Below are 26,928 nucleotides of genomic sequence, written 5' to 3'. Positions count from 1 at the left end.
TAAACATCAAAGGACAACTCCATATTTATAATGTATGGACAATGCTTTCTTTGAAACTACATACAACCTTCACGCCTCCTGATTCCTATCCATGCCACAGACGTCAGCATCATCTGCACTGGGATTCACAGCTTTTAAATCTACAATACATTTACTTGGTATTTTATGTGCTAATCTTAAAGGACAATTCCGTATTACAAAGCATAGACAATGCTTTCTTTGAAACTGCATACAAACTTCACACCTCCCTTTTTGCACGCACACCATAGACATCCAAGTAAATTTTAATCAGCATTGACTGGTCTGAGATTCACAGCTTTTAGGAACCCATTGTTCAGACATGCACTCCAAATAAAATTCACAATACATATTCAAAGTGAGAAGATTGGTAGCTGAAGCCATTTGCTAAATGTAAATGACCAAAACCCAAAAAAATCACTGTAACACACATCAAAGTTGCTGGTGAACACAGCAGGCCAGGCAGCATCTCTAGGAAGAGGTACAGTCGACGTTTCAGGCCGAGACCCTTCGTCAGGACTAACTGAAGGAGAAGTTAGTAAGAGATTTGAAAGTGGAAGGGGGAGGGGAAATCCAAAATGATAGGAGAAGACAGGAAGGGGAGGGATGGAGCCAAGAGCTGGGCAGGTGATAGGCAAGGGGGATATGAGAGGATCATGTCCAGCTCTTGGCTCCATCCCTCCCCCTCCTGTCTTCTCCTATCATTTTGGATCTCCCCCTCCCCCTCCAACTTTCAAATCCCTTACTCACTCTTCCTTCAGTTAGTCCTGACGAAGGGTCTCGGCCTGAAACGTGGACTGCACCTCTTCCTAGAGATGCTGCCTGGCCTGCAGCGTTCACCAGCAACTTTGATGTGTGTTGCTTGAATTTCCAGCATCTGCAGAACGCCTGTTGTTTGCGTTTTTAAAATCACTGTAACATGCACAATCAGAAAAGCTCACCAATGCCTCTACTTTCTGAGGAGGCCAAAGAGAGCTGGACTATTCACACCTATACTCATGTCCTACGGATGCACAGTAGACAGCATCCCAGCATGCTGCATCACTGCACAGTATGGAAAGTACGCTGTAACCGACAGGAAGGCTCTACGATGGGTAGTCAAAACTGTCCAAAGCATCACCGGCACCATTCTACCCACCATCAAGGACATATATACAGAAAGGAGATGGAAAAGGACTGGCAACATCATGAAGGCCCAACCCACCCTGCTCACGGACTAGCAACACACATCAAAGTTGCTGGTGAACGCAGCAGGCCAAGCAGTATCTATAGAAAGAGGTACAGTCAACGTTTCGGGCTGAGACCCTTCACCAGGACTAACTGAAGGAAGAGAGGATAAGAGATTTGAAAGTGGGAGGGGGAGGGAGAGATCCAAAATGACAGGAGAAGACAGGAGGGGGAGGGATGGAGCCAAGAGCTGGACAGGTGATAGGCAAAAGGGATATGAGAGGACAGGAGGCCTAGGGAGAAAGAAAGGGGGAGGGGGGAAGCCCAGAAGATGGGCAAGGAGTATAGTGAGAGGGACAGAGGGAGAAAAAGGAGAGAGAGAGACTCTGCTCACGGACTGTTTGTCCCACTCCATCATTGAGGAGGCTATGTAGCATCCACACCAGGACAACCTGATTCAAAAGCAGTTACTTTCCCCAAGCAGTGAGGCCGATCTACACTTGCACCTATTAACCAACCCAGCACAACCACCAACCATCACTACTTTATCACTTGCTGTCAGAGTCACCATATGTACACACACTCCTGGGCCTAGTATCACTTAATGGACATGCAATCAAACCATTATACAGTACTGTGCAAAAATCTGAGGCACATATACACAGCTAGGGTGCCTAAGACTTTTGCACAGTACTGTATTTTGTCAACGTAGAGGAGAGAGTGAATTCGTAAAGCTGGCGGGAGCAAAGGGTGTTGGGAATGGTGAGGGAGGAGTGTGGCAGAGGAGCAGGGAAGGACTGCCGAGCCGGCAGCAGTACAGTGCCAAAGTCGGGCACCTTACCTATATTGTTTTATTGTGCTTTTTTATTATTGTGTTCTTATCTTCTGTGGGTTTTTTTACGCTGCATCAGATCTGGAATAGTTATTATTTCATTCTCCATTACACTTGTGTATTGGAAACGACATTAAATAATCTTAAAACAAATAAAAATGTAAAATAAAGACTGCAGATGCTGGAAACCTGAAACAAAAACAGAAACGAATGGAAATACTGGATAGGTCAATGCTTTCTTTGACACCACATACAACCTTCACACCTCCTGTTTCATATCCATACCACAGACGTCAGCATCATCTGCACTGGGATTCACAGCTTTTAAATCCACAAACACGAGGAGTACACTTACTTGGTATTTTATGTGCTAAGCTTAAAGGACAATTCCATATTACAAAGTATAGACAATGTTTTCTTTGAGAGTGGAGGAGATTCAAACAAGAGGACATGAGTTGAGAGTTAAAGGGCAAAAGTTTAGGGGTAACATGAGGGAGAACTTCTTTACTCAGAGAGTGGTAGCTGTGTGGAACGAGCTTCCAGCAGAAGTGGTTGAGGCAGGTTCGATGTTGTCATTTAAAGTTAAATTGGATAGATATATGGACAGGAAGGGAATGGAGGGTTATGGGCTGAGTGCTGGTCGGTGGGACTAGGTGAGAGTAAGAGTTCGGCACGGACTAGAAGGGCCGAGGTGGCCTGTTTCCGTGCTGTAATTGTTATATGGTTATATATGGTTATAGGTCAGGCAGCATCTGTGGAGAGAGAAGCAGTTGCCATTATTTCAAGTCTGAGATACTTGATCACAACTGGAATAGAGATAAAAGGTGTTAGTTCCCAGTAGCAGAGAGGGTGAGGGGTGGGGAGGGGGTGGAATCTCACTGAAACCCACCGAATATTGAAAGGCTGAGATAAAGTGGATGTGGAGAGGATGCTTCCTATAATGGAGGAGCCTTGGACCAGAGGACACAGACTCGGAATACAAGGATGCCCATTAGAGCAGAGATGGGGAGGAATTTCTTCAGCCAGAGAATAGTGAATCTGTGGGTAGATTTAAAGCAGAAGTTGATAGGCTTTTGATGAGTTAGGGTGTCAAAGGTTATGGGAGGAATGCAGGAAAATGCAGTGAGGAGGGAAAATAAATCAGCCATGATTGAATGATGGAGAAGGCTCGAACGGGTGAGTATTCCTACGTCTTATAGACCTTGTCCATGCCTGGCGTGATGCTACGAGATTTCACTGGGCTGCAGTCAATAGTGAGGACTCCTGGGGTAGGCCTCTCCCACCTGTACACCACAGAATGTGATGGCAGATCTGATCGGCAAGACAAACTGTTCACTGTATCTCTGTACATGTGACAATAATAAGCCAATTCTGAAGGAACATGGACAGGCAGGGAATGGAGAGGTATAGAGCTTATAGAGGCAGGAAGGTTTACTTTAACATGGTATCACAGTCTGGCCAGAAGTGGTGGGTCAAAGAGCCTCCACCTGTCCACACTGTTGGCTGTTGCATGTTCTACAGATGGCTAACTGGCAGAAATGGCTGACTGACACAAAGAATGGTTAGCCTTCTGACAAACTGCAAATGTACAAATATTAATTAAATAATGTCATTTCACTGACATCTCAATGTTCAAACTTACCCATCAGTCGTGTTTTGAAGAATAAAACACAAAATACTCTGCAGATGCTGGGGTCAAAGCAACACTTACAACACACTGGAGGAACTCAGCAGGTCGGGCAGCATCCGTGGAAAGGAACAATCAACGTTTCGGGCCGAGACCAAAGTTTTTGGTCCTGACGAAGGACCTCGGCCCAAAACGTTGACCGTTCATTTCCACGGATGCTGCCCGACCTGCTGAGTTCCTCCAGCGTGTTGAGCGTGACGTTTTGAAGAATACTCTGCATTCACTAATTTATGCAGAGATACCACGGTCAACAGTCCATCTGGTTGTACTAGAGGACCATTCAATAGCCTTATAACAATGGGGTCGAAGCTGTCCTTGAGCCAGATGGAGAGTGTTAGTTTTAGTTTAGAGATACAGCACAGTTACAGGCCCTTCAAGCCCAACGAGCTTCTACCATCCAATAACACTCATGTGACTAATTAGCTAACTCGTCTGTGTTTGGACTGTGGGAGGAAACTGGAGCACCCGGAGGTGACCCACACAGTCATGGGGAGCACATACAAACTCCTTACAGACAGTGGCAGAAACTGAATCTGGGTTGCTGGCAAATAGTGATCCACTGACCAGTACACTACTGTACCACGGCGCTTCTTCTTCAGATGTCATAAAGTGAACAAGGTGAAGCTAGAAAGAGCGTTAGAAACTGGGCTCAGGTGAGTTTAAAGGGAGCAGGATTTCTGAACAATCCAAGAACAGATTCCCAGAGCCAAAGAAACTGGGCTCTGGTGAGCTTAAAGGGAGCAGGATTTCTGAACGATCTGAGAACAGATTCCCAGTGTTGGAGATAACACAGGGAAGGTGCTGGAGATGAGGGACTTCAATCTTGTAGGTTGACTTGGAGATGGAGTTGTTCTTCTGAAAGTTCAGATGAGTATCCAAAATTAAGACGGGGTCTGACAGACGCAGGACACAGATTTAGACCGAGAACCAAAGGAGTGAGGTCTGTTGTTGACGGACCATATGACCATTAGACACAGGAGCAGAAATAGGCCATTCAGCCCATTCAGTTGTTCTGCCATTCCTGGCGACTCCCCTTACCTCCAAATTCATTCAATAGCCTATCTACTTTGTCCAAATTGCCAACTTACATGCATATATCTATACTTGAAACAATAAAAATGATCTGGAGTATTCTCTTATAAAAAGAAAAAATAGGCCATAAGACCACAAGGGAGCAGAATTAAGCCATTCTGTCATGAATTTATTATCTCTCTTAACCCCATTCTCCAGCTTTCTCCCCATAATCTTTGGTGCTCTTACTAATCAACAACTTGTAAACCTCAGCTTTAATTTCAGCCAATGACCCGGCCTCCACAGCTGTCTATGGCAACAAATCCCACAGATACACCATCCTCTAGCTAAAGAAATTCCTCCTTTTCTCTGCTCCTTTTATACTGAGACTAGAGCCTGTGACCCTAGACTCCGCCACTGTAGGAAACCTCCTCTCAACATCCACTCTGTTTAGGCCAGGGGTACTCAACCTGGGGTCCACCAAACCCTTACTTAATCATCTAGTGCATGACATAAAAACATTTGGGAACCCTCTTTTCAATATTCGGTAGGTTTCAATGAAATTCCACCTCCCCCCCATTCACCTAAACTCAAGGCCACCAAATGCCCCTCATATATTTTCATACTCGGGATCATTCTCAGGAGGAGGGAGGAGAATATGGCAGCACGACGCAGCGCACGCTGCTGTTCTGAATGAATATCGTACGTGTTAAATAGGGGGGCGTGTACAATCCGGATTTGATGCAGACAGCCTTGAGAAGCACGGAGGAACACCTGGAGTAACTTCTGAAATGCCTGCTTCGCTGCTGCTGCTACTGTGCGATCGAGAATCTCCGGAGGGGAAGGCCCCAAATCCTCGGCTTTGCCTGTTGCTGGGGCCGGGGTCGAAGCGCTCGGCAGAGATGGTGCTCGGTGCTCAGTGTCGAAGAGCTGGCCGGAGGCTCAGAGTTTTTCGGATGGACTCGGAGTTGGACTGTGGTCGGATGCTTCCAGGATGCTGCATCGGCAAGTTGGCAGCGCTGGAGGTTCACCGTCTGTGTGAGATGATGGGACTTTCGAGAGACTTTGAGTCTTTTACCGTGCCATGATCTGTTCTTATCAAATTACGGTATTGCTTTGCACTGTTGTAACTATATGTTATAATTCTGTGGTTTTGTTAGTTTTTCAGTCGGTTTGTCATGTGTTTCTGTGATATCATTCTGGAAAAACATTGTATCATTTCTTAATGCATGCATTACTAAATGACAATAAAAGAGGACTGCGCGTCCTCATAATCCAATCTAATTCTCGTGAATGACCCCCCCCGCCCCCCACCGAGTGCCAACATGGCCTTTCTTAGATAAGGGGCCCAGAATTACTCCCGAATACAGAAGTGCGATCTGACTGATGCCCACAGGGGTGACTGTAAAATCCGGGAAGTCACACATACCGTTCACCGTTTTAAACTCACTTTTCACAGTGCATCGTTGTGATCTGGCCCGAAAGGGATTGGAAACAGCTGCAATGGCAGCTTCCAAAAGAAATCTGATAACAAGCTAGAGGGAAAAGCATTAGGTGGAGAGGTGGAAAGAGGCAGAAAATTGATTGATTGGCTCTCTCTGAGAGCCAACACTGACTTGATAGGGCCATATGGCCTCCTTGTGTGCAGAATCGTTCTGTGATTTATATCTTCTGCCTTTGACAAACATCTGCTGATTAACTCGTAGTTCCTGTTCAGATGTACTTGCTTACCTATCTTGGCTTCCAGCCCAAAAACGCCTCAGACCTAAAATTCTCATCCCCGTTCTAACAATTCCCTCCCCCACCCCGTGATTGGCTCCTCCCTCTCTCTGCTCTGAACTCCTCCCTGTTTCTGGTTTCATGCTCCCCCCTGATTTAACATTAGAGTTCAAAGTAAACCTATATGTTACCCTTTACAACCCTGAGATTCATTTTCTTGTCGGCATTCACAGTAAATACAAAGAAACACAACAGAATCAATGAAAATCCCACACAAGAAAGACGGACAAAGAACCAGTGTCAAGGACTACAGACTGTGCAAATACAAAAAGGAAGAAAACAAAATAATAATAAAAAATAAATAAGCAATAAATACCAATTATATAAGTTGAAGAGTTCTTGGAAGTGTGTCCATAGGTTATAACCATATAACCATATAACAATTACAGCACGGAAACAGGCCATCTCGGCCCTTCTAGTCCGTGCTGAACCCTTACTCTCACCTAGTCCCACCGACCTGCACTCAGCCCATAACCCTCCATTCCTTTCCTGTCCATATATCTATCCAATTTAACTTTAAATGGGATCACAGCTGGGTTGCTGAGTTCGAGGGCGCCCCTCATCCCTCAAGTGTTCTTTAAAGCTCATCACTTTACTAAGCTTTCAAAGATAAAGATTTTTTTTTAAGTTTTAAAGATTATTTTAGCAGGTCAGTCAGCATCTTTGCCAGGGAATATACAGTCGATGTCTTGGCCTGAAAACTTTGAACGTTTACTCTTTTCCATAGATGCTGCCTGACATGCCGAGTTCCTGCAGCATTCCGTGTGTGTTGCTCTGGATTTCCAGCATCTGCAGAACCTCTTATGTTAAAGATTAGCTTTATTTGTCACACGTATATTGAAATACTGGTGTCAAACGAGTCATTTGTGTCAAAACCAACACAGCCCGAGTGTGTGCTGGGGGTGGCTCACAAGTGTCACAGTGCTTCCATCGCCAACACAGCATTCCCACAACTTACTAACCCTAACCCATATGTCTTTGGAATGTGGGAGGAAACTGGAGCACTTGGAGGAAACCCATAATTTCCCCACCTCCTTCCTCTTACCTCACTGTCCTCTCCTATCAAACTCCTTCTTCTTCAGCCCTTTACCTCTTTACCCTATCACCTCCCAGTTTTACCCTTCACCCCCCCCCACCTTCCCCACTCACCTGGTTTCAACTATAACCCATCAGCTTGTGTTCCTTTTCTCTCCCCCCACCTTCTTATCCTGGATTCCGCCCCCTTCCCTTCCAGTACTAATGAAATGAAGGTCCTCAGTCCAAAACCTTGACTGTTTATTTCCCTCCATAGATGCTGCCTGACCTGCCGAGTTCCTCCAGGATTTTGTGTGTGTCGCTCGAGATTTCCAGCATCGATAGAATCTCTTGCTTCTCAGAATTAGAAAGCAGAGGGTGGTGGTTCAAGGTTGGTCCTCAAAATGGGGGCCAGTGCCTCATTGTGTCCCTCCGGGGTCGGTGTTAGGACCCTTGATATTCAGTTATTTGCATTAATAAATCTTGGATGGGGATGCACAAGCTTCGATCAGCAATTTGCAGATGACACACAATTAGGAAGTGTTGTTGATGGTGAAGAAGATTATTGTAGATTACAGGGGATCTTGATCAGTTAGGGCAGCGGTCCCCAACCACCGGGCCGCAAGGCATGTGCTACCGGGCCGCGAGGAAACGATATGATTTGGCGATATGAGTCAGCTGCACCGTTCCTCATTCCCTGTCATGCCCACTGTTGAGCCGTCACGCATGCGAGGTCACTACGCGCGTGTCCTCCATGTCAGCGCGGGAAGGAGATCAACTCCTCGAGCTTGCAAATGACGATGGGCTAAAAACCATGTTTGACATAACATCTCTGCCGGCATTCTGGATCAAAGTCAAGGCTCAATATCCTGAGACAGCCATGAAAGCACTGAAAACATTGCTTCCATTTCCAACATATCTCTGCAATGAATGCAACGAAAACTAAATTGCGGAATAGACTGGACATAAGGAACCCCCTTCGAGTATCGCTGTCTCCCATCACCCCTCGATGGGACCGTGTTGTTGCAGGGAAACAAGCCCAGGGCTCCCACTGATTCAGCGATATTGGTGTGTTGCAATGATTTTATATGTTCATACGGGGAAAATATGCGCTGTGTGTTTAATATCCAAACGTTACTTAAAATGTTATGATGCTATTGACTTATATTGTTGTTGTTGTTGTTCGTCCATCGTTGATGTCGATGAAGACCTCGACACCATTATGATGGTGTCAAGACTAGCGCATGACTTGGATTTAAGTGAGGGAGAGTTGCGCAGCGTCAGCCTCACTCTTCCCAATTCCCATCTGGATCCAGTGGCAAGACAGAGTCGAGACGGCTGGAGATGGGACTAGGCGCAGTGGATGATCAGGATGTCTTCTGTGTCTTGTCCTGCTCTACACGTTCCACGACGCTTGCAGAGACTGCCTTCTTGACCGTTGGACCTTCCATTGGTCTCGTCCGCTCAATCCGCCGGAGTCTGTCTTCACGTTCTGGGATAGACAACTCCCTATCTCACCGAGGGTTTGAGACCTGTCGGCTACCCTCACCTGGTTTAGCCGGCTTGTCGAAGCCGCTGCCCAGGGTGTGGCCGCTGTCGCATGCAAACAGCTACAGGGAGCCACAGGTGAGAGCTGAGTGCCAGGTGGGGACCAAAGGTGGACTAACCGCCTTGACTTATATAACCATATAACAATTACAACACGGAAACAGGCCATCTCTGCCCTTCTCGTCCGTGCCAAACGCTATTCTCACCTTGTCCCATCGACCCGCACTCAGCCCATAACACTCCATTCCTTTCCTGTCCATATACCTATCCAATTTTTCTTTAAATGATAATATCGAACCTGCCTCTACCACTTCTACTGGAAGTTCGTTCAACACTTCTGTCCTCCCCTGATAATTGACTTATCGCTATATTCATGCGAGGAAAATATGCACTGTGTGTTTAATATTAAATTTGTTAGATAAACCCTTTTAGAAATGAAATTGAGTGTATTAGCCACTTATTACCGATATTCCGGTCGTGATTAACATCCCCCCCCCCGAACAGAATCGCCAAAAACGATTTGTAGAGAAATAATCGGCACGTGCACACATGCGTAAGTCACACATGTGCACTGGTGCCCGCGCAAGGTTTCATGGTCATTGTAGTCTTATCTGGGTAAACACAATGTATTTGACTGCTACTCTTGTCCGTTGGCAACCATCCCCCCCATCCCTGGTCAGCCGGTCCACAAGAATATTGTCAATATGAAACCGGTCCGCAGTGCAAAAAAGGCTGGGGACCCCTGAATTAGGGTAATGGGCCAAGGAGTGGCAAATGGATTCCTATATGGGTAAGTATGAGGTGATGCATTTTAGAAAGTCACACCATCATAGGACTTTGAATTATAGGCACTATGAATTAATGGAACAGAGAGATCGAAGAGTACAAATACAAACTTAATTGAAAGTGGCAGGCTGGACTTTATCAGTCAGGGCGTTGATTAGAGCAGTTGGGATATTATTTTGCAGATGGCACTGGTAAGAACACAGTTGTTGTACCATGTACAGTTCTGGTCACTAATTATAGGAAATGTTTAGTTAAACTGGAAAGAGTGCAGAAGAGATTTACAAGGAAGCTGCTAAGACTACATACAGGGCCTGATTTGTAGGAAGAGGTTGGCCATGCCAGGTCTTTATTGCTTGCAAGGTAGGAGAATGAAAGACTACCTTACAGAAATATGAGAGGCAAAGATAAGGTGGGTGGTAACAGCCTTTTCCCTAGGGTAGGGAGTTCCAAAACTTGAGGGCATAGTTTTAGGATGAGGGGAGAAAGATTTAAAAGGAACTTGATGACTAAATTTTAAAACAGAGTATATGAAATGAGCTGCCACAGAAGGAAGTTCAGGCTGGTAAGACAGTATCATTTATGAACCACTTGGCAGGTACAGGGAGGGACAAGGCTTGGAGAGATATGGGCCAAATGCAGGAAACTGGAATAGTTGGGTGGACACCGTGGTCGGAATGGACTGGTTGGGCCAAAGGGCCTGTACCTGTGCTGTATTGGACTATGAATCGATTACTTTTGTCCTTCCTCAATCGCCCCCTGAAATGTATGGCTATTTCAATAAACTATGTCAGAGTTCACTATATAGGTTAACTGGAGTCAGAGGGCAAGAATAAGGCAGATGCCCTCTGTGCCACCCCATAGTCAGCAGCCTCGCAAGTTAGATGGGTTTGTAGTGGGTGATCAGGTCGAACTGGGCAAGTAGCTGCGTCTCCTCGCTTTGGGAGAGAAGTGAGTCACGTGGGAAGCTTCTGATTCTGTGAATTGAGGACTAATTGTCAGGTATCCAAAACAAAGACAGATTACTGGAACTTGAGCTGATGGGTTGAGTGTTGACTTGTCACCTGATCCCCTTTCTATTGACAACTGCTTTTCCGCCTTAGAGGGTTGGAATGTTCCTTTGTATTTCACTAGCTTGACCTGTTCAGTTCTGGTAACTGTATTTCTCTATTTCCTTTCTGTATCAATGAAGGCCATTTGGCCCCTGAATTCTATACTAGTTCACAGAGGAATCCACTCCTTGTTAACTTACCCTGTATAACATTCCCATCAACTGTGTCACAGGTAGCTAGGCTCATAAAGAGAGCTTTTGGCAGATTGGCCATCATATGGATAGACAACTGGCTGACAGGCAGGAGGCAAAGAGTGGGAGTAAAGTGGGCCTATTCTGGTTATACCGCAGGAGTCAGTGTCGGGGCCGCTTTTATCGTGTTATAAAACAATGATTTGGATGACGGAATTGATGGCTTTGCGGCCAAGTCTGCAGGCAATACAGAGGTAGGTGGAGAGACAGGTAGTATTGAGGAAGCTAGAGAACCAGGAGGAAATCCACACGGTCATGGAGAAACGTACAAACTCTTCACAGTCAGCAGCGGGAATTGAACCCTGATTTTCCGACTGTTGGCATTATACAGTGTGGCACAAACCGCTCCTATACCGTGGCACCCACCCCCAAGCATTCTTACCTCCGAGACAGAGGTCTGAGTCTCACTGCAGAAGAGACACAAGGACAGAAATCCAGTGTAGTACTGTGGGGTGGGGTGGGGGTGGGGGGGTGGTTTCAGTGGTGCAGGGGTGCTTTCATGTGAGGTAGCTAATAGAGGCACCACCAGCTTCCTCAGAAGAATGCAGAAGACCGCTGACCACAGAATAACAGGGACTATTTTGGTACCTCAAGTGCGATTTAAGACATTGAACAGCACAGCACAGGAACAGGCTCTTCAGACAACAATGTTATGCCAAAACAATTAAGTTAGATATAAGAAATAAAATACCTAACTAAACTAATCCCTTCTACATACACAATGTCCATATCCCACCATTCTCTGCACATTCATGTACCCATCCAAGAGCCTCTTGAAGGCCTCTGTTGTATCTGTTTCCACATTACCCCTGGCAGCACATTCCAGACACCATCTGCACGTCTCCTATTCAATCCTGGGAAAACTAGGTACTGGCTATCTACTCGGTCTCTCATAATATCAAAAACATCCTTCAGGTCTCCCCCTCAGCCTCGAGCACTGCGGAGGAAATAACCCACAAGACCATAAGGGATAGCAGCAGAATTAGGCCATTCCGCCCATCGAGACTGCTCCGACATTCCATCATGGCAGATCTATTTCAACAGAATCACCCCTCATTCTTCTAGAATCCATCAGGTACAGGCACATCACTATCAAATTGTCCTTCTGCATTAACCCTTTCATTCGCAAGATAATGTGAGTGAACCTCCTCCAGATTCCCCCCACAAGCAACACCTCCTTTCTTGGATAAGGGACCCAAAACTGCCCACAACAGTCTGAGTGTGGTTTCCTCATAGTTATAAAGGCTCAGGATCACACCCTTGCCCTTGTATTCTAGTCCTCTCCAAATGAATGCTAACATTGCATTTGCCTTCCTTACGATTGATTCAACCTGTAAGTCAACCTTTCGGCAATCCTGCAAGAGGACGCCCAGTTCTGTTTGCACCCGACTTTTGAATTTACTCCCCATTTAGAAAATAATCTACAACTTTATTCCTTCTACCAAAGTGCATGACCATAACTTCCCTACACTGTAGTCCATCTGACACTTTCTCCCCCCATTAATTCCCTCATCCACATTGTTCACCTACAATGTAAAAAGTGGTCCCAACAGTGAACAACATGGCCCCCTTTAATTGCACACTTTCCCTCCTGCCAATCAGCCAATCTTCTCCCCATGCTATATCTTTCCTGTAATTACATGAGGTTTTGTCCTGTTGAGCAGTCTCATGTGCAGCACATTGTCAAATCCATTCTGAAAATCTAAGGAAACATTCAATAGCTCTCCTTTCTCTATCCTGCATGTTATTTCAAAGAATTTCAACAGATTTGTCAGGCAGGATCTCTGCTTAAGGAAACCATGCTGGCTTTCGTCTATTTTATCATGTGCCTCCAAGTACCCCAAAACCTCATCCTTAATAATGGACTCCAACATGAAATCAGATCAACTGGTCTATAATTCCTTTTCTTCTGCCTCCCTCCCTTCTTAAAGAGTGGAGTGCCATTTCCAATTTTTCTGTCCTTAGCAACCTTTCCAGAAACTAGTGATTCTCGAAAGATCATTACTAATGCCTCCACAATCTCTTCAGCCACCTCCTTGGAATCCTAGGATCTAGTCCATCAGGCCCAGGTAACTTATCTACCTTCAGACATTTCAGTTTCTAAAGTACCTTCTCCTTATTAATAGCAACTACACTCACATATGCCCCGTGACACACACAAATTTCTGTCATACTGCAAGTGTCTTTCACACTGAAGACCATAAGACATAGGGGTAGAATGAGACTGTTTGGTCCATCGAGTCTGCTCTGCCATTCAATCATGGCTGATCCTTTTTACCCCTCCTCTGCCCCACTACCCAGCCTTCTCCCTTTAAACTTTGATGCCGTGTCCAATCAAGAACCTATCAAGCTCTGTTGTAAATACATCCGAAGAGCTGGCCTCCAAAGCTACCTGTAGTAATAAATTCCACAAATTCACCACCCGCTGGCTAAAGAAATTTCTCTACATCTCTGTTTTAAATGGATGTCCCTCTATCCTGTGGATGTGCCCACTTGTCCTAGACTCTCCCACCATGGGGGAGATAGAACATAGAACATAGAATAGTACAGCACAGTACAGGCCCTTTGGCCCACAATGTTATGCTGACCCTCAAACCCTGCCTCCCATATAAGCCCCCACCTTAGATTCCTCCATATACCTGTCTAGTAGTCTCTTAAACTTCACTAGTGTATCTGCCTCCACTACTGACTCAGGCAGTGCATTCCACGCACCAACCACTCTCTGAGTAAAAAACCTTCCTCTAATATCCCCCTTGAACTTCCCACCCCTTACCTTAAAGCCATGTCCTCTTGTATTGAGCAGTGGTGCCCTGGGGAAGAGGTGCTGGCTATCCACTCTATCTATTCCTCTTATTATCTTGTACACCTCTATCATGTCTCCTCTCATCCTCCTTATCTCCAAAGAGTAAAGCCCTAGCTCCCTTAATCTCTGATCATAATGCATACTTTCTAAACCAGGCAGCATCCTGGTAAATCTCCTCTGTACCCTTTCCAATGCTTCCACATCCTTCCTATAGTGAGGTGACCAGAACTGGACACAATACTCCAAGTGTGGCCTAACCAGAGTTTTGTAGAGCTGCATCATTACATCGCGACTCTTAAAGACTCTATCCCTCAACTTATGAAAGCTAACACCCCATAAGCTTTCTTAACTACCCTATCCACCTGTGAGGCAACTTTCCGGGATCTGTGGACATGTACCCCGAGATCCCTCTGCTCCTCCACACTACCAAGTATCCTGCCATTTACTTTGTACTCTGCCTCGGAGTTTGTCCTTCCAAAGTGTACTACCTCACACTTCTCCGGGTTGAACTCCATCTGCCACTTCTCAGCCCACTTCTGCATCCCATCAATGTCTCTCTGTAATCTTTGACAATCCTCTACACTATCTACAACACCACCAACCTTTGTGTTGTCTGCAAACTTGCCAACCCACCCTTCTACCCCCACATCCAGGTCGTTAATAAAAATCACGAAAAGTAGAGGTCCCAGAACAGATTCTTGTGGGACACCACTAGTCACAATCCTCCAATCTGAATGTATTCCCTCCACCGCCACCCTCTGCCTTCTGCAGGCAAGCCAATTCTGAATCCACCTGGCCAAACTTCCCTGGATCCCATGCCTTCTAACTTTCTGAATAAGCCCACCGTGTGGAACCTTGTCAAATGCCTTACTAAAATTCATATAGATCACATCCACTACACTACCCTCATCTATATGCCTGGTCACCTCCTCAAAGAACCCTATCAGGCTTGTTAGACACGATCTGCCCTTCACAAAGCCATTCCACATCCGACAGGTTTCAGTGACATTCCCCTTCATCCTTCCAAATTCCTAGACCCATCAAACATTCCTTGTAGGAGAACCCTTTCATTCCTCGAATCATCCTTTTCAGCCTTCTCTGAACCCTCTCCAATGCCAGCACATCTTTTCTTTATGCATAAGGATTCCCAAGTCCCTTTGCATCTCAGATTTTCGGATTTTCTCCCCATTTAGAAAATAGTCTGCACATTTATTTCTTCTACCAAGGTGCATGACCATGCATTTTTCAACATTGTATTTCATTTGCCACTTTCTTGTAATCTGTCTAAGTCCTCCTAACCTGTCTAAGTCCTTCTGCAGCCTGTTTCCCCAACGCTACCTGCCCCTCCACTAATCTTTGTATCATCTGAGGACTAGAATATAAAAGCAAGGTTGTAATGCTGAGACTTAACTCAGAACCCTGCCCCAGCCTTCCCTCCATACCCTCTGATCCCCGTAGCCACAAGGGCCATATCTAACTCCCTCTTAAATATAGCCAATGAACTGGCCTCAACTGTTTCCTGTGGCAGAGAATTCCACAGATTCACCACTCTCTGTGTGAAGAAGTTTTTCCTAATCTCGGTCCTAAAAGGCTTCCCCTTTATCCTCAAACTGTGACCCCTCGTTCTGGACTTCCCCAACATCAGGAACAATCTTCCTGCATCTAGCCTGTCCAATCCCTTTAGGATTTTATACGTTTCAATCAGGTCCCCCCTCAATCTTCTAAATTCCAACGAGTACAAGCCCAGTTCATCCAGTCTTTCTTCATATGAAAGTCCTGCCATCCCAGGAATCAATCTGGTGAACCTTCTTTGTACTCCCTCTATGGCAAGGATGTCTTTCCTCAGATTAGGGGACCAAAACTGCACACAATACTCCAGGTGTGGTCTCACCAAGGCCTTGTACAACTGCAGTAGTACCTCCCTGCTCCTGTACTCGAATCCTGTCGCTATAAATGCCAGCATACCATTCGCCTTTTTCACCGCCTGCTGTACCTGCATGCCCACTTTCAATGACTGGTGTATAATGACACCCAGGTCCCGTTGCACCTCCCCTTTTCCTAATCGGCCACCATTCAGGTAATAATCTGTTTTCCTATTTTTGCCACCAAAGTGGATAACTTCACATTTATCCACATTAAATTGCATCTGCCATGAATTTGCCCACTCACCCAACCTATCCAAGTCACTCTGCATCCTCTTAGCATCCTCCTCACAGCTAACACTGCCACCCAGCTTCGTGTCATCCGCAAACTTGGAGATGCTGCATTTAATTCCCTCATCCAAGTCATTGATATATATTGTAAACAACTGGGGTCCCAGCACTGAGCCTTGCGGTACCCCACTAGTCACCGCCTGCCATTCTGAAAAGGTCCCGTTTATTCCCACTCTTTGCTTCCTGCCTGCTAACCAATTCTCTATCCACCTCAAACAACAGGAATTCTGCAGATGCTGGAAATTCAAGCAACATACATCAAAGTTGCAGGTGAATGCAGCAGGCCAAGCAGCATCTATAGGAAGAGGCGCAGTCGACGTTTCAGGTCGAGACCCTTCGTCAGGACTAACTGAAGGAAGAGTGAGTAAGGGATTTGAAAGCTGGAGGGGGAGGGGGAGATGCAAAATGATAGGAGAAGACAGGAGGGGGAGGGATAGAGCTGAGAGCTGGACAGGTGACAGGCAAAAGGGGATACGAGAGGATCATGGGACAGGAGGTCCGGGAAGAAAGACGGGGGGGGGGTTGACCCAGAGGATGGGCAAGAGGTATATTCAGAGGGACAGAGGGAGAAAAAGGAGAGTGAGAGAAAGAATGTGTGCATAAAAATGAGTAACAGATGGGGTACGAGGGGGAGGTGGGGCCTTAGCGGAAGTTAGAGAAGTCGATGTTCATGCCATCAGGTTGGAGGCTACCCAGACGGAATATAAGGTGTTGTTCCTCCAACCTGAGTGTGGCTTCATCTTTACAGTAGAGGAGGCTGTGGATAGACATGTCAGAATGGGAATGGGATGTGGAATTAAAATGTGTGGCCACTGGGAGATCCTGCTTTCTCTGGCGGACAGAGCGTAGATGTTCAGCAAAGCGGTCTCCCAGTCTGCGTCGGGTCTCACCAATATATACAAGGCCACATCGGGAGCACCGGACGCAGTATATCACCCCAGTCGACTCACAGGTGAAGTGATGCCTCACCTGGAAGGACTGTTTGGGGCCCTGAATGGTGGTAAGGGAGGAAGTGTAAGGGCATGTGTAGCACTTGTTCCGCTTACACGGATAAGTGCCAGGAGGGAGATCAGTGGGGAGGGATGGGGGGGACGAATGGACAAGGGAGTTGTGTAGGGAGCGATCCCTGCGGAATGCAGAGAGAGGGGGGGAGGGAAAGATGTGCTTAGTGGTGGGATCCCGTTGGAGGTGGCGGAAGTTACGGAGAATAATATGTTGGACCCGGAGGCTGGTGGGGTGGTAGGTGAGGACCAGGGGAACCCTATTCCTAGTGGGGTGGTGGGAGGATGGAGTGAGAGCAGATGTACGTGAAATGGGGGAGATGTGTTTAAGAGCAGAGTTGATAGTGGAGGAAGGGAAGCCCCTTCCTTTAAAAAAGGAAGACATCTCCCTCGTCCTAGAATGAAAAGCCTCATCCTGAGAGCAGATGCGGCGGAGACGGAGGAATTCCGAGAAGGGGATGGCGTTTTTGCAAGAGACGGGGTGAGAAGAGGAATAGTCCAGATGGCTGTGAGAGTCAGTAGGCTTATAGTAGACATCAGTGGATAAGCTGTCTCCAGAGACAGAGACAGAAAGATCTAGAAAGGGGAGGGAGGTGTCGGAAATGGACCAGGTAAACTTGAGGGCAGGGTGAAAGTTGGAGGCAAAGTTAATAAAGTCAACGAGTTCTGCATGTGTGCAGGAAGCAGCGCCAATGCAGTCGTCGATGTAGCGAAGGAAAAGTGGGGGACAGATACCAGAATAGGCACGGGACATAGATTGTAGGCATAGCTAGGACCCATACGGGTGCCCATAGCTACACCTTTAGTTTGGAGGAAATGGGAGGAGCAAAAGGAGAAATTATTAAGAGTAAGGACTAATTCCGCTAGACGGAGCAGAGTGGTGGTAGAGGGGAACTGATTAGGTCTGGAATCCAAAAAGAAGCGTAGAGCTTTGATCTCTATCCACATCAATACCTTACCCCCAATACCGTGTGCTTTAAGTTTGCACACTAATCTCCTGTGTGGGACCTTGTCAAAAGCCTTTTGAAAATCCAAATATACCACATCCACTGGTTCTCCCCTATCCACTCTACTAGTTACATCCTCAAAAAATTCTATGAGATTCGTCAGACATGATTTTCCTTTCACAAATCCATGCTGACTTTGTCCGATGATTTCACCGCTTTCCAAATGTGCTGTTATCACATCTTTGATAACTGACTCTAGCAGTTTCCCCACCACCGACGTTAGGCTAACCGGTCTATAATTCCCCGGTTTCTCTCTCCCTCCTTTTTTAAAAAGTGGGGTTACATTAGCCACCCTCCAATCCTCAGGAACTAGTCCAGAATCTAATGAGTTTTGAAAAATTATCACTAATGCATCCACTATTTCTTGGGCTACTTCCTTAAGCACTCTGGGATGCAGACCATCTGGCCCTGGGGATTTATCTGCCTTCAATCCCTTCAATTTACCTAACACCACTTCCCTACTAACATGTATTTCGCTCAGTTCCTCCATCTCACTGGACCCTCTGTCCCCTACTATTTCTGGAAGATTATTTATGTCCTCCTTAGTGAAGACAGAACCAAAGTAATTATTCAATTGGTCTGCCATGTCCTTGCTCCCCATAATCAATTCACCTGTTTCTGTCTGTAGGGGACCTACATTTGTCTTTACCAGTCTTTTCTTTTTTACATATCTAGAAAAGCTTTTACAGTCAGTTTCTATGCTCCCTGCCATTTTTCTCTCATAATCTTTTTTCCCGTATGCGCTGGCATTGAAGGGATCCAGAGGAGGTTCACAAGAATGATCCCAGGAATGAAAGGGTTAATTTATGAGGAGCATTTGTTTGCTCTGGGCTGTACTCTCTGGAGTTTAGAATGAGGGGAAATTGCATTGCCAATAGTGGGAGGGTCTGGAACCAACGGACGCAGCCACAGAACAGGACATCCCTTTAGAACAGAGATGAGGAGAAATTTCTTCAACATCTACTCTGTCCAGGCCTTTCAACATATAAACAGTTTCAATGAGATTGAAAAGGATCCTTTTATTCCCACTCGCTGTGTCCTACCAATCAGCCAATGCTGTAGCCATGCCCCTAACACCACGGACTCTCAAGGCAGCATCACATGTGGCAAAAGCCTTCTGAAAGTCCAAATATACAACATCCACTACAACCCCTTTATCTATCCTACTTGTAATCTCCTCAAAGAATTCCAACAGGTTCATCAGGCAAGACTTTCCCGTACGGAAACCACGCTGACTTTGTCCTAACTTGTCCTGTGACACCAAGTATTCCATAACCTCATCCTTAACAATTGACTCCAGTATCTTCCCAACTACTGGGATCAGGCTAACTAGTCTACAATTTCCTTTCCGCACCACACCAGAGTCCAATGATTTTTGAAAGATTGATGCAAACTACTTGAGTTCATCTGTCATTTTTTTTGGCCCTCATTACTACCTCTCCAGCATTGTTTTCCATCAGTCTGATATCTACTCCGGTCTCTCTTTTATATATCTGAAAAATATTTTTCTATCCTCTTTTATGTTATTGGCTAGCTTACCTTTATATTTAATCTTTTCTCTTCTTATTACCTTCTTAGTTGCCTTCTGTTTGTTTTTAAAAACTCCCTAATCCTCTAACTTCCCACCAATTTGTGCTGTATCATGTGCTCTCTCTTTTGCTTTTATAACCCAAGATTCTCCAACCTCTCCTTATACCTCATGCCCTCTAATCCAGGCTGCATCTGGACAAACTTCGTCTCTTATTTATCCTTCAATTTCACAAAACAGATTAGAAAAAAAAAGTCGAAACACTGTGCAGATGCTGAAAATCTAAAATAAAAGCAAAGATACTTGAAACACTCAGCAGGTCAGGCAGCGTCTGTAGAAGGAGAAACTATTAATGTTTGAGGCCCCTAATTGAGGAAGGATCTTAAACCTGCAGCATTAATTGCTTCTCTTTCCACAGATGCTAACTGACCAAAACTACAATAAATTACATCACACAGATACCGTGGGATAATCTAGGAGACTCTTGGATAGCACATGGATCAAAGAAAAATGGAGGATTATATAGGTGGTATTAAAGTGTTTCCGGCATTATGTATTTTTAACAGCATTTACAGATGATCCAGCCATCATCACATATTTTTTTCCAGAAACCTGCAATTCAAAATAGTGTGTTGTGTATCATACATACATAAAACATACAACAGTACAGGCCCTTTGGCCCACAATGCCGACCCTTTAACTTACACCAAAATCACTAATGCTTCCCTCCCACATAACCCTCCGCTTTCATATCATCCCTGTACCTATCTAAGAGTGCCTTAAATATTCCTAATGTATCTGCCTGTACTGCCACCCCCGGCAATGTGTTCCACATACCCACCACTCTGTGGGGAAAAAACCTCAGTAAAATCCCCACTATACTTTCCTCCAATTGCCTTAAAATTATGCTCCCTTTTGAGCCTTAAGGCCCTCCGTCGGTCAGGGTCAACCATGGACATTGTGTCCCAGCTACCTATGTGATATACAATTCTGTACGTGAGCCAGGGCCATATAATATAGAGAGCAGGCTGTTGCACACGTAGCAGGCTCCCCTCTCCATGCAGCTGATCTATCCAAAGCAACGGCAGAGATCAGCGGCATCACAGGAACTGCCAGTGTTGAGCTCAACGTAGGACTGCCTTAAGGACCCTGGATCCAGATTCATGCTCCAGGTTTACTCCCGAACCCCTCCCCATGAGCAGGTGTTCAAAGACAGGCCAGTTGGTAGGTTAACTGGTCATTATTAATTGCCTCGTGATTGGGCTGGGATTAAATCAAGGGGCTGCTGGGCAGCACAGTTCGAAGAGCCAGAAGGGTTGTTTCGCGTTGTCTCAATATATAAGCAAATAAATAAAAGAGGAGAATTCTTTACGTTGTGATAGTGAGTGTACTGCCCAAAAGATCATAAGATACAAGAGCAAAATTAGGCCATTCAACCAATTGGGTCTTTTCCATCATGCCCAATTTATTATCCCTTTCAACTCCATTCTTCCTCCTTCTCCCCATAACCTTTGACACCCTTACTAATCAAGAACCTACTAAACTTCATTTTAAATATTCCCAATGACTTAGCCTCCACACCCATTGGTGGCAATGAATTCCACAGACCTACTTCCGTCTGGCTCCTCCTCATCTCCGTTTTAAAGAGTCATCACTCTAGTCAGAGGCTGTGCCCTCTGGTCCTAGACTCCTACATTATAAGAAACATCCTCCCCACATTCACTCTATCTTGGCCTTTCAGTATTGGATATGTTTCAATGAAATCTGTCCTCCAGTGAGTACAGGCCCAGAACCATCAAATGTCCCTCAAATGTTAACCTTTTCATTCCTGGGATTATAACACAGTACAAAAAGATTTAACAGAAACTTAGGAATCGAATCCTTATCTTATTGCCAGTACTGTAAAGCACTCTGCTAGTCACTACGACACCGTGCCAAGGAGAATTGTTTATGTAGCTAAGTGCTGTGACTTCAAATGTATTGGCACATAACACATTGCAATTAGATTCATTAGACACTTGGATGGAATTGAAAAGAAAAATCAGAATATAGGAGGGAGAAGGGGAGAAGGAGATAGGACATGCTGATTGTGAGAACAATACTGACTGGCAGGGATTGTATGGCCTGTTTCTCTATACATTGCTGTTAAGATCAGAAACCATTTACTCACCCATGATACCACACGGCCGTTGAAGCAGGGTAACCTGGCATTATCATCCGATATCTCTTCCTTCACCACCCTGTTGGAAAATGGAGACAAGTTTAGACCTTCTGAAGTACCAACACAAATATCACACTCAAATTACTGCCATCTGGAATTGCCATTACAAAGAAGGCATATCAGCGACTGTACTTTCCCAGAAGTTTACGTAGATTTGGCATGTTATTCAAAACTCTGACAAAATTCTGTAGATACCCGGCAGAGTATCCTGACTTGTTGTACATTAACCTAGTATGGAAACAAAAATGTCCAGGGATGGAAAAGCCTACAAGAAGTATTGAATAAACACAAGAATTTTTGCAGATGCTGGAAATCCAAAGTAATATACAAAGAAAATGTTGGGAGGAACTGAGTAGGTCAGGCAGCATTTATAGAAATGAATAAGTAACACTTCAGGCTGAGACTCTTCATCAGGAATGGTGGAACCATCAAAAAGTGGTGGATATGGGATCTACAAGGAGCACTGCCACAAGAAAGCAGCATCCATTAGCGAAGACCACCCCCCCCCCCCATCCAAACCATGCTCTTTTCTCACTGCAGCTATTGGGAAGGAAGCAGATGAGCATTAGGTCCCACTGGTTTAGGAACAGTTATTACCCTTCAACCACCACGCTCCTGAATCTACACTCACCACAACACTGAATACAACATACAGATTCACTTTCAAGGGTTCTACAACTCATGTTCTCAGTATTTTTTATTTACTTATTAATTATTATTATTTGCTTAGTTTGCCTCTGTTACACATTGTTTGCTTGTCAGTCTGTTTGTGCGCTGTTTTTCCTTATGTCTATAGTACTTCTCTGTTTTACTGTGAATGCCTGCAAGAAAAGGAGTCTCAGGGTAGTATTTGGTGACATATATGTACCTTGATAATAAATTTACTTTGGACTTTGAAGATGGATCACAGCAGGGTAACCAAGTGTTAGACAATATCATGAATACTATTATGTATCCACAGGCCTGTGAATTCCAAGGATTCACAACCACACGAGGAAGGTATTTTACTCCATTTAATGCTATGTGACTGACCATTTATTCTAAGAGTACTATCCAAGGAATAATTTTAGAATTAGTGAGATCTGTTACATATATGACCATAAGATATAGGAGCAGAAGTAGGCCATTCGACCCATCAAGTCTGCTCCACCATTCAATCGTGGGTTGATCCAATTCTTCCAGTCATCCCCACTCACCTGCCTTCTCCCCATACCTTTTGATGCCCTGGCTAATCAAGAACCTATCTTATCTCCACCTTAAATACACCCAATGACTTGGCCTCCACAGCCGCTCGTGACAACAAATTCCACAGATTTACCACCCTCTGACTAAAGTAATTTCTCCACATCTCAGTTCTAAATAGACATCCTTCAATCCTGAAGTTGTGCCCTCTTGTCCTAGAATCCCCTACCATGGGAAATAACTTTGCCATATCTAACCTGTTCAGGTCTTTTAACATTCGGAATGTTTCTATGATGTCCCCCCTCATTCTCCTGAACTCCAGGGAATACAGCCCAAGATCTGCCATCTACGGCAACCCTTTCATTATGTGATCAATCAGACTTGCCACATCCTCGCAAATGATCTGGTATGGTTCAAGATCTCTTCTTCAGAGCTGTAGATAATACATTCTACTCCCTCCTCAAAGGTCAAGTCGAGGCCAAGTCACTGGGTATATTTAAAGTGGAGGCTGATAGGTTCTTCTTTAGTAAGGGTGTCAAAGATTATGGGTAGAAGACAGGAGATTGGTTTAGACAGGGATAATGCATCAGCCATTTTGGGCTGATGGCCATATCAGCATTGGGCTGAATGGCCTAATTCTGTTCCTATGACTTATGGACAACTGTCTCATCCCAGTAACTACATGGAAAAGCTCTTGTGATCCCTCCAAACTTTGCTTCCAAAGCCACAAGACCACTTTAAATACTGTATACTCAATGAGTTGGCTTCCACAGAAGTCTATGGCAATTAGTTCCACAGACTTACCATCACCTGGCTAAAGCAGACATCCCACTCTGCTAAAACTCATTTCAGGGAGGTAGCACCATCAATTCATGGGAGACCCCCGGAACTTCCGGGAGAGGTGTGATGTCTGCAATAGAGTAGCTCCATAGCAGCTAGCCAGCTAGTTTAAATAACGTTAGCTATGCTAATGACCGAATGACACCTGTTAAACTCACCTCAACATGTCTTTTACAGTCTTAACCCACCATGGGCAATAGAAAAGTCACTGTTGCAAACAGTGCAGCGAGCAACACTGTCATTACTTTTGACCCCTATTAGGCAGGGGTACACTTTAGTGTAGTCTGGGGTGACGGACATTTTATATTTTCTTTTTTTTGGAACACTCTCTCACGGCGTGCTCTCGCTCTCTCTCATACTCTCTCTCTCTCTTTCACTCTTGCGCTCTCTCGCTTGCTCGTTCCAAAAAAATTGATTTCTGGGATACTGCATATAATTTGCGGGCATCAGGGAGCCACTATTAATATGCGTGAGACTCCCGGAAGTTCCGGGAGAGGTGGGATGTCTGCTAAAGGTATTCCTCTTCATCTCTGTTCTAAAAGGACATCCCTCTAATCTGAGTCTGTGCCCTTTGGAGCTAGACACCCCCACTATAGGAATAACATTCACTCTATCTAGGCTATCTAGGGCACAATGAGATCCCTCCCCAGCATTCTTCTAAACTCCAGTGACTATAGGCCAAGGACCATCAAATGCTCCTTTCATTTGAAATGAGCACCTTCGTTCCTGGGCCAACACCTCCACTCCTCTTGATGGACCATGATTTGCAACTTTGTCATTAGAAACGGTCACACATTATGCAAGAGGGCCTTCAGCTCAACCCGTCCATGCTCTATCGCCCACAAAGCTAGTCCCATCCGTCTGGGCTCAGCACCCCTCTTACTGATCTAAACCTCTCCTACATTTACCTAGAAGGCAGCACAGTAGCACTAACAGTTAACGTAACCTTTACAGCAACAGCGATCGGTTTCTGCTGCTGTTTGTAAGGAGTTTATACACTCTCCCTGTGACTGCATGGGTCTCCTCAGCATCTCCCAGCTTCCTCTCACATTCCAAAGAGAGGCAGATTAGGGTTCACAAGTTATGGAGCTAGCAACACTTGCAGGCTTCCTCCAGCATATCCTCTGACTGTGTTGGTCATTAACGTATATGGCGCATTTCACTGTATGTTTCATGTTTTGATGTACATAAAGCTAATCTTTAAAAGAAAGGTCTTTAAATCTCTTAGCAAATTGCAGTGGAGTGATCAAGTTTAGTCAAGGTTTAACAATCTGGAACATGAAGCAAACTTTAACCCCATATCAGGATCTATGGACCCTCAGGATCAGAGTCATTTTGAATATCACTGATATATGACATGAAATTTGGTGTTTTGTGACAACAGTACAGTGGAATAAGTAAAAGTATACCACCAACATCACAGTGACAGCTATCGTGGTTCAATTCCTGTCGCTGTCTGTAAGGAGACTGAACGTTCTCACCGTGACCTCGTGGGGCTCCTCCGGGTGATCCAGTTTTCTCCCACATTCCAAACACATACGGGTAGTGCGTTGTGGGTATGTATGTTGGTGCCTGAAGCGGAGTTACACTTGCAGGCTGCCCCCAGCACATCCTCGGACTGCACTGGTTGTTGACACAAACAGGGAGTTTCACCAGGACACTGCCTGCATTAAAGTGTATAAGCTCTAAGAAGAGCTTGGATAAACTTAGATTCTTTTCTCTGGAGCGTCAGAAAGGGGTAATCTGACTTAACATCAGCAAATGTATAGACAGGGGAGGCAATCAGAATCTTTATCTCATGATAGTAATGTTGAATACTAGAAGGCATAACTTTAAGGTGAGAGGGAAAAGTTTAGTTGGAACGTGTGGGACAAGTTTCTTTGTACAGAGAGTGGTGGGTGCTTGGAATGCACTGTCAGGGTGTTGGTGGAAGCAGATACAATAGAGGTATTCAAAAGACTTATGATAAGCACATAAGTAGGCAGGGAATGGAGGAATATGGATCATGTGCAGGCAGGCAGAATTAGTTTAATTGGGCATAAGGCTCCAGGCAATTACAAAGAAGCCAAACCAAAGGTTATATTTCATTCGGAGTTTTGGGAGATTTGGTATGTCACCAAAGGTCCTAGCAAATTTCTACAGCGGTACCGCGGACAGCATTCTAACTGGCTGCATGACCAACTGGTATGACAAAGCCAATATAGAAGGTTGGAAAAAGCTGCAGAAAATTCTAAATTCAGCCAGCTCCATCATAGGCCTAGCCTCCCTAGTGCGAAGCTTCAAAAGGAGATGCCTCAAAAAGATGGCATTTAACAAATTAAGGAACCCTCCCATCCCAGGGCATGCCCTCTTCTCTAGGAAGGGGTGCAGGAGCTTGAAGACACACAATCAACGTTTCAGGAACGGGTTCTTCCCCTTCACCATCAGATTTCTGAATGGACATTAAACCCATGTACACTACCTCAATGTACTTGCTCTATTTTTGTTCTATTTATGTTTGTTTTCTTCTGCTCTGTAGCCCATCCACAATATTCAGTGTGTTGTGCGTTCAGAGATGCCTTTCTCCACACCACTGTTGTAATGCGAGGTTATTTAAGTTACTTGCACCTTCCTGTTAGTTTGAACTAGTCTGGCCATTCTCCTCTGACCTCTCTCATTAACAAGGCACTTTTACCCACAGAATTGCAGCTCACAAGATTTTTTTTACACTATTCTCTGTAAACTCTAGTGACTGTTGTGCATGAGATCAGCAGTTTCTGAGATACTTAAACCACCCCATCAAGCACCAACAATTAAACCACGGTCAAAGTCACTTAGAGCGCATTTCTTCCCTATTTTGATGTTTGGTGTGAACAATCACTAAACATCTTGATCATGTCTGCACGATTTCATGCACTGAGTTGCTGCCACATGATTGGCTGATTAGATATTTGCATTGACAAGCAGGTGAGCAGGTGTACATAATAAAGTGGCCACTGCGTTTGAATTTAG

At 45.1% G+C, this 26,928-nt stretch overlaps 1 protein-coding gene across 1 annotated transcript in view; it reads right to left on the bottom strand.

The window, feature by feature from the left end:
• LOC134345119 (segment polarity protein dishevelled homolog DVL-3) overlaps positions 1 to 26,928 on the bottom strand; it is a 189,249-nt gene that overhangs the window by 107,327 nt on the left and 54,994 nt on the right. The window contains exon 2 of the mRNA XM_063045299.1: positions 21,865 to 21,934. Within this exon, the coding sequence (XP_062901369.1) occupies positions 21,865 to 21,934 (70 nt within the window). The remainder of the gene's footprint in view (positions 1 to 21,864; positions 21,935 to 26,928) is intronic.

Source organism: Mobula hypostoma, chromosome 4, assembly GCF_963921235.1.
Source record: "Mobula hypostoma chromosome 4, sMobHyp1.1, whole genome shotgun sequence".
In the NCBI taxonomy this organism is placed as follows: Eukaryota; Metazoa; Chordata; class Chondrichthyes; order Myliobatiformes; family Myliobatidae; genus Mobula; species Mobula hypostoma.
Note: the sequence above shows the minus strand (reverse complement) of the source record. Positions and strands in the feature narration are given on the sequence as shown.